This window comes from Pteropus medius, unplaced genomic scaffold, assembly GCF_902729225.1.
Source record: "Pteropus medius unplaced genomic scaffold, Ma_sr-lr_union100, whole genome shotgun sequence".
NCBI classification, from domain to species: Eukaryota; Metazoa; Chordata; class Mammalia; order Chiroptera; family Pteropodidae; genus Pteropus; species Pteropus medius.
In genome coordinates, this window is record NW_024342473.1 from 20,011,644 (window position 1) to 20,024,654 (window position 13,011).

General features: G+C 32.0%; 1 protein-coding gene across 4 annotated transcripts in view; it reads left to right on the forward strand.

The window, feature by feature from the left end:
- Window positions 1–13,011, forward strand: part of RFX7 (regulatory factor X7) — a 112,040-nt gene that overhangs the window by 39,649 nt on the left and 59,380 nt on the right. For 2 of the 4 annotated variants that reach the window (XM_039865513.1, XM_039865514.1), the window contains exons 3-4: window positions 5,828–5,861; window positions 6,000–6,063. In XM_039865513.1, coding sequence (XP_039721447.1) covers window positions 5,828–5,861; window positions 6,000–6,063 — 98 coding nt within the window. The remainder of the gene's footprint in view (window positions 1–5,827; window positions 5,862–5,999; window positions 6,064–13,011) is intronic. The other 2 variants (XM_039865516.1, XM_039865515.1) reach the window with 1 other exon arrangement.

The following is a 13,011-nucleotide window of genomic DNA, read 5'->3' on the forward strand; positions in this document are numbered from 1 at the left end:
ATATCACTTTGATTTTGATTTACATTTTCTTGAAGACTAATGTTGAACATCTTTTCATGTGCTTATTGGACATTTGTATATTATTTCTTTGTGAATTATCTATTCCAGTGGTTTGCTCATTTATTAATTGGATTACTTGTCTTTACGATTGACTTGTAAGAATTCATTATATATTCTGGCCTTTTATCAGATTTATGTTTTGCAAATGTTTTCTTTTTGTTGGTAACCTGTTTATTAATCGATGTCTTTTGATGAATAGAAGTTTATTTTCATTCTGATGGAGGCTAATTTATTGATTTTTTAAAAATGGATATTGCTTATATATCCTAAGACATCTTTGTATATTCTCAGGTCATGATATTCTTCTATGATTTCTTCTAGGCACTTTATGGTTTAAGCTCTTATGGTTAATTTTATGATCCAACTCAAATTTTTCTGCAGACTGAGATATGTTCGTTTGTTTATAGATATATCCAGTTATTCCATCAGCCTTTTTTGAAAGGATTTTCCTTTATCTTTTGAATTGCTTTGGTACCTCTTTTGCAAATCAGTTGACTAAACAGAAGTCAAATATCATTTATATCACCTTTTTATTGCATATAATGTTACTTTACTCTGGCTGCCTTAAGATCTGGTTTTCATCTTTGTGTTTTCATCCCTTCGACTGTGATACATCTTTGTGTGGTTTCCTTATATAGTTATCCTGCTTAGAGTTTGCTGAGCTTCTTGGATATGTAAGTTTATGTTTTTCATAAAATTTGAAGGAATTCTGAACATTTATCATTAATTTTTCTGTCTCATCTTTCATTTCCAGTTATACATAGTTAGACCACTTGATATTGTACTATAAATCTCTGAAGCTCTGTTTATTATTTTGAAAATCTTTTTCTTTCTTCTTTAGATTCAGTAAGCTGTATTGATTTATTTTCAAGTTTAGTGACCATTTTTCTGCTGTATATGATTTCCTCTTAAGGTAACTCAATGAATTTTTCAAATTCAGATGTACTTTTTAGTTCTAGAATATCCTTTTTTTTTTTTAATGGCTTTCATTTCTCAGCCGAGATTTCTCCCACATGTACATTTATTGTGACCGTATTTCCCTTTAAATACTTGAACATATTTATAATATTTGCTTTAAGATCCTCGTCTGCTAATTCTGACATCTAGCTCATATAGGATTTGATTTCTGTGAGCTGCCTTTTTTTTTTTTTTGACTCAGTCTCTTTTTCTGTTTATTTGTTCTGATAGATTTTGCTTCTCTAATGGGCATTGTGGGTGGTATGTTGTAGATTTTGGATTATACCATTTTTTTCTGATGAGTGTTCATTTTTTTTCTGTTCTGGTAGACACTTAGCATGGCTGGGTTCAAACTCCCAACATTATCTCTCCTGTAATAGGTACCAGCAGAAGTCTCAACTCAGATCTTTCCAACTTCCAGCTATTTCTTTTTGCTGGAAACTTTGGCATCTTCTCCAGATGAAGGGTATCCAATTTTTTAGATATAGTTTATACAGAAAATTTGTGGCAACTTCCTTTCTGGGATTTCATCTTTTACTTTGCAGTGGCTCAGGAATCCCAAGATTTTGTCCTCTGGCTCCTCCAGTGACAAGAGAGCAGATTTCTGCTTCAGTCCTGAGTGATCATTGCTGCCTGGGTGGATAATCTTACCCAGTACAGTTCCTTTCTTTTAAGGATGAGTTCCTTGCAGTTACTACCTACTTTTAATCATTCTCTTTCACCTTAATGTTTGTTTTCATATTTTGTCTGCAGTGTGGGAAGTTTACTTCAACATAACTTCATTATCCAAAGCAGAACATTACAATATCGAAGCATTATTTTAATTGAGTCAAAGCATCCAATATTGAAGGAATATTTTAGGAAATTGTAAAACACCCATTAAATAGAATATTACAATACATATTAAAATTTCTAAACACAGCTTGGAAATAGAATAAGGATGTCAGTTGTCACTGCTACTCTTCACCATTAGACTAGAGATTTTAGCCAAACTAATTAGATAAGAAAAGAGATATAAAGATTGAGAAGGAAGAAAAATATTTTAATTAATTGTGAGTGAAATTATTATCTGCAAGAGACTCTACATACTAGTAGAACTAATAAGAGTTCGGGAAGACTGCTGAGTATAAAGTTAGCATAGAAAACTAATAGTTTTTTGGTTTTTTGGTTCTGCACATCAGCAGAAACCAATTTGAACCATAATAATAAAAAAGATACAGTTCACAATTCTATTTATATGCTACCTAGGGCTCTTTCTAACAAAATGTATGGAGGAAATTATAAGACATTTTTATGGACAGACAAAAATTCAAATTATCAAACACCTCCCTCAGTTCAATCTGTAAAAATCAGCACAGTTAATATAAATCTTAGGACATTTGTGGAGTTGGAACAAATGAAAAACTCACCTGGAATATTAAAGGTCCAAGCATTATCAGGACTATTCTGAAAATGGTCAAGGATGGTCACACAGTCACATAACTAGACCTTATTTTTAAAGCACTAATAAATTCCAAATGTGATGCTGGCTTGGGGTTAGATGTGTAGATTAATAACAAAACAGAAAAAAAGCCAGAAACAGATCCAAGTATATATAGAAACTTGGCATAGTGAAATAGGAAACAATTGGCTTGCCAGATAGAAAAAATATATATTACACCATACTATACACAGGAATAAATTCTAATTAGAATAAAGTAGGAAAAAGAAAAAAATTAGATCAGAATAGAAAAAAAGCTTAACTTTACAAATTTTAGAATGAAATATAGAAAGTAACACCTTTGCTAAATAGGATTTAAGATTAAAAAGAAGTCATAAAGGAAGAAATAAACTTGTCTCAATCAAAAATTTAAATTTTAGTAAATATCATTACTACTTACATTCAGTAAGATATCATTAACATATATCATTAACAAAATTAAGTATATGTAACAAAGGCTTAATATCCAGAATATCCAGAATACATAAAGAACTGCTACAATTTAATAAGAAATAATCAACTCCACTTAAAAATGGGCAAAAGTTTTGAACCAGCACTTTACGGAGGAGTGCTGGTTATTTATGGCCAATAAACAGTTGAAAAGGTATACAGTATTGCTAGTAATTGGGAAAATGACAAATTTAATAAATTTTTCATATCTTTTAGCTAGGCAAGTTTTTAATGTATGTATTTTATGTATCATGTATATATAAATTGGCATGCATATATATTTGCACAAAGTTATAGGAAAATTGGGACTGTCATATACTGCTGTTTGAAGTATAAATGGATGCAAGTGCTTGGGAGAGAAATTTAGTAATATATAATAAAAAATTTAAAAGATACATCCACGAGCTCCAGAAAATTGCTTTCTGGATTTATAACAGAAATTTTTGCATGCACATACCAGAAGACATGTACAAAGACATATGTTGCAGCATTGTTTGTAGAAAAACTGGAAAGTACACAATTGACTTTCAATAGAAGAATGAATAAGTTTGATATATTCATTCAGTGGAATACTTTTTAGCAATTAAAGTGAAAGAACTTAATCTAAGTATCAACATTAGATAGATGTCAAAAACAATGTTGAAGAAAAAGTTATAGAATATATTCAATGTAATGGCATTTATGTAAACATATAAAAGCTTCATTGAACAAGCATATGATGCTTATAGATATTTGTATACCTAATACAAGTATCGAAATATCAACTGAGAAGGTTACATATAAGATTAGCGATGGTTGTCTAGGAAGATAGGGAGGGGTATGAGACTGGACAGAACAAAGGGGACTTAAACTTCATCTCTATCTTGTCTGTCCATCTCTATCTTAATACATATATTTATTATATTTGTATTAAGTATGAAGTAATAAAGGGCTAGATTATGTGATTGTCAGGGTTCATATCTAACTCAGAAGTGCTTTCATTTTATTTTATATGTTTATTCTTTAAAAGGCTTTTACATGTACTTTTTAGAAATTTGTCAAGTTGTTTGTGATAGGAAAACATAGTCATCCTCTTTAGATACCCCATAGAGCAGTCTGTTTCTGATAGAAGGGGAATATATTAAATCCATAGTATAAAAAATAGTCACATTTTCAATTTCATATTAATTTCTCTAAAAAGCCTTTCTTAAACGGTCCCAGTCTTTCCAAAGAGTTTTTTTTCATGTGGGGACTGAATGTATTTTTTGTCATTTATTCAGTCAGCAGATTTTATGGAACACCTAACGTATGCCAGATGATAATACAGTAGTGAGCAAAACAGAGCCTTTTCTCATGAAGTTTAGTTAAATTCTAGCCAAGGAAGATATCCGGTAAACAGATGAATTAATAAAAATATAAAATGACTGGTGGCTTAAGCGCAATAATGAAAAGTAAAGCAGGGTAAGAGGGATAGAGTTTTTTTGTATAAGGAAGTCAGGGAAGTACTGTCTGTAAAAGATGATATCAAGCAAAGTCACAAAGGAAATGAACAAAAAAGTTATATGGGAGAAGAGTCTCGGCGGCTCACAGAAAAAGCCAGTGGAAAGGCCCTGCCCCTGCCTTGAGAACCCAGTGTGGCAGGAGCTGAATAAGGTAGATTAGTAGGAGATGAAATTATGTAGCAGAGGGCTGGATCATGCAGGGCTTTGTTGGCCATGTTAAAGACTGTGGAGCAAAGACTGTGGGCTCTTCTCTGCTAATGTGATTTGAGCAGAGAATCACTCTGGCTGCTTTGTTGAGAATAGCGCACAGGATTATTGGTGATGGGGTAAAGACAGAAGCAGGGAGACCAATTAGATTATTCTTTTTAGTCATTATGAACTTTGCAGTTGAACTTAATTTAGTCATAGTTTGTTCTTTAAAAAATGAAAATTAAAATCTAAGTACAGGTATAAAGTTTTGAGGTTTTTGATTGCATTAACTAAAATGAGATTTAAATGCTGGGTTTTACTTTCTCTGAAGCTTTATACAAAGGCAAATAATCTTCTTTTTGACATTTGGCTCTAAAACTTTATGGAAAATAATTTGGTTTGAAACATATTTTACAGATTGTATATAAACTATTTCTGGACTTTTTCATTATTTCATTGCATTTCACTTTATTGTGTTATAACAAAATTCAAATGACAGTTCAGTTATTTTATACTGGCTTCATTTATACTGGGTACATATTAAGAGTTCACTTATATTCAATAGCTCAGTTAAATTGATATATAGTGAGTTTAGCTATGTTATTTATAAATGTATTCTTTTCCTACAATTTTTTACCATATTAATTAATCTTTATTATTGCTTTTATGTCTAGGGAATCCTTTCCCCATGTGTGTGTGTGTGTGTGTGTGTCTGTCTGTCTGTGTGTCTGTGTGTATGTCTGTGTACAATAAAGAGAGAGCTGGACAATATACTTTATTACAAGTCTTTAGAACTACAGATAATATTACATCATTATGGCTTTTAAATGCTAAACAAATCATTGTCCAGAGTGGCAGGCATACAGTAAAAATCATAATTCAATGTAAATTGTGCTGTATTTCAAAATATAATAGTACACCTGTACTTTTATATATCATTAAAAATTCGTTTATTCAGAACATCTGTTATAATGATACAATGTAACAACAGGTTGACTGTAGCAGTGAATTCAGAAAATAGTCTTTTGCTTTGGGATTGGCTTTAGTACAGTGAATGGGAAATAGATCTTTGTTTTGCTTTGTGAAAAATGCAGTTTTAGGACATGATGCCTAATCTTAATAAGGAGTGTTACTTTTTTTCATATCTGTTTGAGAATATTTCAAAATTTAATAAATTTATCATTCTTAATCTAATTTTTTTTTCTTTCAGCAAAACTGTACAATCTAAAGTGGACTGCATTTTGGTAAGTAAAATAACTAATCTTAAATTTCTTTTGTAATAAGGTTTTACCACTATATAATATATTGTTTTTGAGTAAATATTTATGTTAAATATAACCCAATTTTAGTGAATAAAATTTGATATTTAATTACAACCCTAGGGGTGAACTGGCTGTAAGCTATCTACTTTCCTATATTTCATCAGTAATGAAATCACAATCTGAGGTAATTGCATGTTTTTGAAACTTACTGGCTTTTACTAAAGATCACTTAAACGTTTAGTAAAGTGGATGTTTATTTTTATGTCCTAATAATTTCAAAACATTTGTTTAGAGATAAGATTTAAGATGTTTCATGGATTAGTTTCATTGTGATAGCATATTTTATTATATTTGAGTTACTAGACCTTAGGAATTAACCATCATAATAGTTTAAATTTAGATTGTACTTACCGAGCTCTAAGAATTTGTTTAAACGAAAGTTTTTAAAATGCTTCTATGGGTTAGTTTTTTTTGCTATAATATACTTTTGATGTTTGAGTTGCTGGCTTTCAGGAATTAAGACACCATAATAGTTTAAATTTAGATTATGTTTGTAGTTCCATAGGTCAGTTCTCTTAAACATGTGAGGAAAGAGGCATGCAGCTACTGACTTCTTTCATGAAATTTCTGCTGATGCAATATTCCCTAGGCTCTAGAACATTCAGTGACTCTACACTGTTATATTCCCCCAAATGTCATTGTATTTAGTTCTCTTTCTCTATTTGTGACATCAGAACTTCCTTATAAATGAACTTTTGGCGGGGGGTGGGGGGGTCTTTAGTGTCTGATGGTGAAATAGTGTTTGATACCTTTTTAGCTAGCTGTTAGCTACCAGATAGGCGAATAAATAGTAGCTCAAAGAAAAGGTAGTTTGATCAGTTCTCCTATTCTTTCTAACCTAATGGTTGAGAAAATGGACTTAGGCGGGATGCTTTCATTTACTCTTTCTTTTATGTTTTTGCCTCACAATAACCATGTGAAATAGGTAATATTGTTATTTTCCTTTTACAAATGAAGAAATGGATGCTTTTGTATTTACTTCAAAAAAGTTATTGAACACCTCCTGTCTGGCAATGCTAGCTATAAAGGTTACAAAATAAAAAAGGTATTTCCTTGCCCTCAAGAAAGTCAGTCTGTTGTCAGAATAGATTCAAGTGCTGTTAAGACGTAGGAAGGTTTTGATTGGGATCGTGGTGAATTTATAAATTACTTTGGGGATAGTTGACATCTTAATGACAAGTCTTCTCCATGAACATGGTATAACTGTGTTAATTGGTTCTATAATTTTTCTTAGCAGTGTTTTTTAGTTTTTTGTGTATAGATTTTGTATATATTTTGCTTAAATATTCCTAAGTATTTTGAGATTTTGGATGCTGTTATGAATGGCATTTAAAAATGTTATCTGTTTTATTGCTAATATTTATATTGACCTTGAAGTCTATAAATTTACTAAGTTCACATATTAGCTCTATTAGCTTATATGGAGAGTCCTTTGGATTTTCTACCTGCTCAATCATATTGTACATGAATAAAGAAAAGTTTAATTCCATTTCAATCTGAATGTCTTTTTAATTATTTTTCTCATCTTATTGTACTACTAGGACTTCTAGGACATAGTTGAATAGAAATGATGAGAGCGGATTCCCTTCTCTTGTTAAACTTAGAGGAAAATCATTCATTCTTTCACCTTACAATATGATGTTAGCAATATCTTTTTCATGGATGCTCCTTTCAAGTTGAGCATGTTCCCTTCTGTTCCTGTTTTGCTAAGGAGTTTTAATCATAAATACGTATTGGATTTTATCAAATTATTTTTCCTCACTTATCAAAATAATCACATGGTACTTCTCCCTGGTTATTAACGTGGTAAATTACACTGATTTTTTTTAAAAAGTATACCATCCCTGCATTCCCGATGTAAACTCTACATGATGCATTATACTTCCATATATTGCATTATATTTTCACATACTGTTACATTAGATTTGTAATTTTGTTAAAGTCTCATCGTTAATTAAGGCTTCTGATCTTTCTTGTAATATCTTTTTCTGTTTTTGCTATCAGGGTAATGCTGGCATTAAATAATGACACCTTCTTTCTCTGTTTTCTGAAGGAATTATTTTAAATTAATTGTTTTCTGAAGGAATTATTTTAAATTAATTAATATTTCTTTAAACATTTGATAGATTTCACTGGTGTGACCATCTGTGGAAAAGAATTTATAGGGCTATTAAATTCTGTTTCTTAGTGTAGTTTTGTTATTTGTGTCTTTCAAGGAATTTTTTAATTTCTGCTTTATTATCGAATTTGTTAGGTGTAATATTACCTCATTATTCTTTTTTATTTTATCTTATTATTCAAATATACAGTACGTTGGTTAGACATTTATATAGTTTATTACCTCATTCTTGACTGTATGATCTGTAGCAATTATCTTCCAATCCTGATAATGGCCATTTGAATCTTCTTTGATTTTTCTTGATCAGTTTAGCTAGAGGTTTAATTATTTTATTCTTTCCTAATATAGCAAGTTTTGGCTTCACTGATTTTTTTCTCTTTATGAATTTTCCATTTTTCTCTAATATATATTGTTTATTTTTTTCTGTTTACTTTGGTTTTAATTTACATTCATTTTTGTAGCTCCTAAAATAGGAAACGTTAACCTTTTTTATTATAGCATTTTCATGCTATAAATTTTCCTCTAAACACTGGTTTAGCTGCATCCCATAAGTATTGTTATGTTGTGTTTTCACTGTTTAATTAATTTTTTTTTCTATTTTCCATTTTTATTTATTCTGGTACCCATGGGACCCTTAGTGTATGTTGATCAACTAACCTCCAAGTAGTTGAGTTTGGGTATATCTTAGTGAATATTTCATATGTACTTGAAAAGAATGTATATTATTGTCATTGAATGAAATGTTCTTTATATATCAGGTCTAATTTGTCTTTTTTCAAGACTGATTTCCTTTTTACTTGTTATTTCTATTACTGAGAAGGAGGCTAAAATCTCTTACTTGTGCTCGTGAGGTTTTTTGTTTTGTTTATTTTTGTTCTCTGATCCTGTCAGGTTTTGCTTCATGTATTGAAGCTGTTACTGGAGCACAAACAATATTTCCATTTTTATCACCACTAATATTCTTTGTTTTAAAGCCTACTTTATCTGATATTATCATACCCCGCCCCCCATCTTATAATTAGTGTTTATTTGCATGGTGTGTCTTTTTCCATCTTCTTCTTTTAAGCAATCTGGGTCTTTATAGTTAAAGTGTTTCGTTGTTATTGACATCATACACTATGTCTTTCTTATCTAGTCTGACAAGCTTTATCTTGTAATTACCTGTATATTTGATGTATATATATCATTTTTATATGTCTCTCCTTGTAGTATAAAAGGTCTTTAATTTCCCTTTATTTACAAAGAGTGTTTTTACTGAGGATAGAATTCTAGATAGTTTTTCTTTCAGCATTTTAGCAGTGGTGATCCATTTCTTCTGGCTTGCATGGCCTCCACTGAGAAGTTTGTAGTCATTCATATCTTGTTTCCTTATATAGACAGCAATACCCTCTTACTGGTGGTTTTGCTTTCTGCATTTCAGTAACCTGAGGTCCGAAAAAATATTAAATTGAAAATTCCAGAAATAAACAATTCATGTTTTAAATTGTGTGTCATTCTGAGTAGCGTGATGAAATTTCTTGTGGTCTTGGTCTGTCCTGCTCAAGACATGAATCATCCCTTTTTCCAGCATATCTACCCTGTATAGGCTGCCTGCTTATTTGTCACTTAATAGCCATATTAGTTATCATAGTAACTGTCGTGATATTGCAGTGCTTATGTTCAAGTAACCCTTATTTTTACCTAATAATGGCCCCAAAGAACGAGAGTAGTAATGCTGGCAATTCGGATATGCCAAAGAGAAGTCATAAAGTACTTCCTTTAAGTGACAGGGGTGAGTACAGCACAATAAGATCTTTTGAGGGAGAGAGAGACCAGATTAAGATAGCTTTTATTATAGTAGTGTATTGTTATAATTTTTCTATTTTATTATCAGTTATTGTTGATAATCTCTTATTGTGCTCAATTTATAAATTAAACTTCATCATAGGTATGTATGTATAGTGAAAAATGTAGTATGTATAGGGTTCAGTACTATCCACAGTTTTCAGGCATCCACGGGGGATCTTGAAATGTGTCCTCTGCAGAAAAGGGGGGACTGCTGTATGAATTCATTTTTTTTCTCCTCTGGCTTTTTTTAAGATTATTTAGTAGTAGTTTTCAGAAATTTTTTTATAATAACCTTAATATATTTTTGTTGTTATTTTTGTCCTGCTTGTGGTTTATTAAGTTTCCTCAAACATGTGGATTCATGTTTTTTTAATCAGTTTTTACAAATTTCCAGCCATTCAGAACTTTTTCACTCCCTTTCCCTTCATCCTGGGACTCAAACTGTGCATATGTTACACTTCTCAGTATTTTCCCACAGGTTGCTAAGGCTATGTTTATTTCTCTTTTTGCTTAATGTAGGATATTTTATGTTTATCACATTTCTAATCTTTTCTGCTAGAGTATCTAATCTATAAATCCCATTCTGTAAATTATCCATTTTAGATTTTTTTTTTTTTCAGTTTCTAGAAACTCCACCTGGTTCTTTTTTTATATCCTCCATTTTTCTCCTTATTAAATCCTTGGGTATGATTATAATACCTACTTTAAAGTCCTTGTTTGCTATTTATATTATTTCTGAGTCTTTTTATTTACTGATATTTTTGTCACAATTACAAGTCATGTTTTTCTGCTTCTTTGCATATCTAGTAATTTTTAATTTAGTGTTTGTTTGTTTAGAGTGAGTGGACTTTATTCTTTTTCTTTAAAGTGTATGGATGATTTCTTGGGCTGCAGCTAATTACTTGTAGATTGGTTTGATCCTTTTGAGACTTTGTTTAAGCCTTGTTGGGGCAAGAATGGCATTTACTGTAGAGTTATTTTAGCTTTTTTACTAAAATGTTACCTCTGTGGTGTCTGTGCTGCATTCCTTGAGTGTTCACTGAGATTTCTCTGTCTCATTAGAACTTGAACATGTCACTGCTATTTATAGTTCCCTGGTAGTTTTTTGTCCAGCCTCTTGGAGTTTTCCTCTGCCCATACACATTTAAAATTCAGTAGTAGATTCCATATCTACATAAGGATTTTGAAGTTACTGTTTTATCTTCCTTCCTTTTACTTTGCCTTCTCAGACACTGAGCTCTGTCTCTTTAGCTCATCAGTACTGCAGTACTCTGCTTGGTTTCCCCCTCCCTGTACCACAGTTCATAAGTTGACTTCAGATGGAACCATCTCATTCATTTATTTATGAAAAAAGTTGTTGCATGTATTTTGTTGGGGTTTTTAGTTGGCGAAGCTGGAAGAGTTGCTTTAGTATGAGGTACTACAGTGTGGCCACATGCAGAGGTCCATTCATAGCTATTTTAAGGATTCAGTAAAACACATAGGTCCTCTCAACCCTCTTTGTTTCCTAATGAGTTATTTTCCACTCTTCTCCACCAAAACTATTTCAGAATTGTTTAACTGGAGGTCCTAAACACACCTCTTCTCCCACTGTCAGCAGATGGTCTTACTCCTTCCTTCTCTGAGAAAATAGGAAGGTGTAATACAGTGTAAGTATTCCACAAAATCGACACTGCTTCTTATTCCCAACTCAGTAGTTGCTCACGTCTGTTCCTGTTCTTTCCTTCTCTTTTCTCCCAACAGACAGAAGAAATATCAAGTGTTTATCAAAACACTTGATCTCTCTCCGTTTAGGCTCTAAATTCCATCTCTTCCTGTGTCAGAGTCGCTTCATTATTCTCTTTCTCTTGGTTTTTTATTCTCTCATTTTCTACTGGCCTTTTTCCATTAATAGTTAAATGCTTAATTTTTTTCCCATCTATAATAAAAATACTTCCCATAACACTTCTCTAGCTACCACCACCCTGTCTTCCTTCTTTCTTTTGAAAGAAGAAAGTCAAAGTTTAATAGAAAGTGTTGATTGAACTCTGCCTCATGCCTTACCTTCCAGTCTTCAACCCCAGTAACTTGTCTTCTAACAACCACTCTTCTGAAACATGTGTTTCACACATTGCTAAATTTAACAATCTCCGTTCCCAACTTGACAACCCTTTTCAGATGATCCTGTTGACCATCATTCCCTTACCCTCCTGGTTTAGTACATTCTTATTCCTTTAATTTCTTAGATGCCACTCTATCCTAGTTTTTTTCCTGTTACATCTTAAGCTATTCCTTCCCAATTTCCTTACGGGCTTCTGTTCCTCTACCTAAGTCCTCTGCATTCTGTTTGAGTTTGCCTTCCATCCACTCTGATGGTTTCAATTAATCTCAATATACTAATGACTCTTAATTATACATCCCCAACTTAAACTCCAGACCCATATATCTATCTGTTAATTGACCAGTTTTGCTATGATATCCCATGGGTATTACAGACTCAAGTTTTTTAGAACCAGTCTCATTGTATTATACTCCAAATTCTGAACATATCTTTGTTAGTTTCCTATTACCGCTGTAACAAATCACCATAAACTTCATGACTTAAAACAACACAAATTTATTATCTTTCCGTTCTATGGGTCAGCAGTCTGACATGATCTCATTAGGATAAAATGAAGGTGTCAGCAAGGCTGTGTTCTTTTTGGAGGCTCCAGGGGAGAATCGGTTTCCTTGCCTTTTCTAGTTTTTAGTAGCTGCATCCTCAAAGCCAGCAATGGGTGCTAGAGTTTTATCACTCTGACACCTCTTGTTGTGTACTTAAATCTCCCTCAGTCTCCTGCTTATCAGGACACTTGTGATTATATTGGGCCTACTAGATAATCCAGGATAATCTCCCCATCTCAGGGTCCTTATTTTAATTACATTTGCAAAGCCTTTTTGCCATGTAAGGTAACAGATTCATAGGTTCTGGGGATTAGAAGATTAGGACATGAACGTCTTGGAGGGCCGTTATTCTTTCCACATTACTATATTAGTGAATGTACTCACTCATCCAACCTAAAAAATCTGATAGTTGTTTTTAACGTCATCCTCTTCCTCAGCCTAACTCATATGTAGTTGTTCACTCTAGCTACCACCTATCAATTC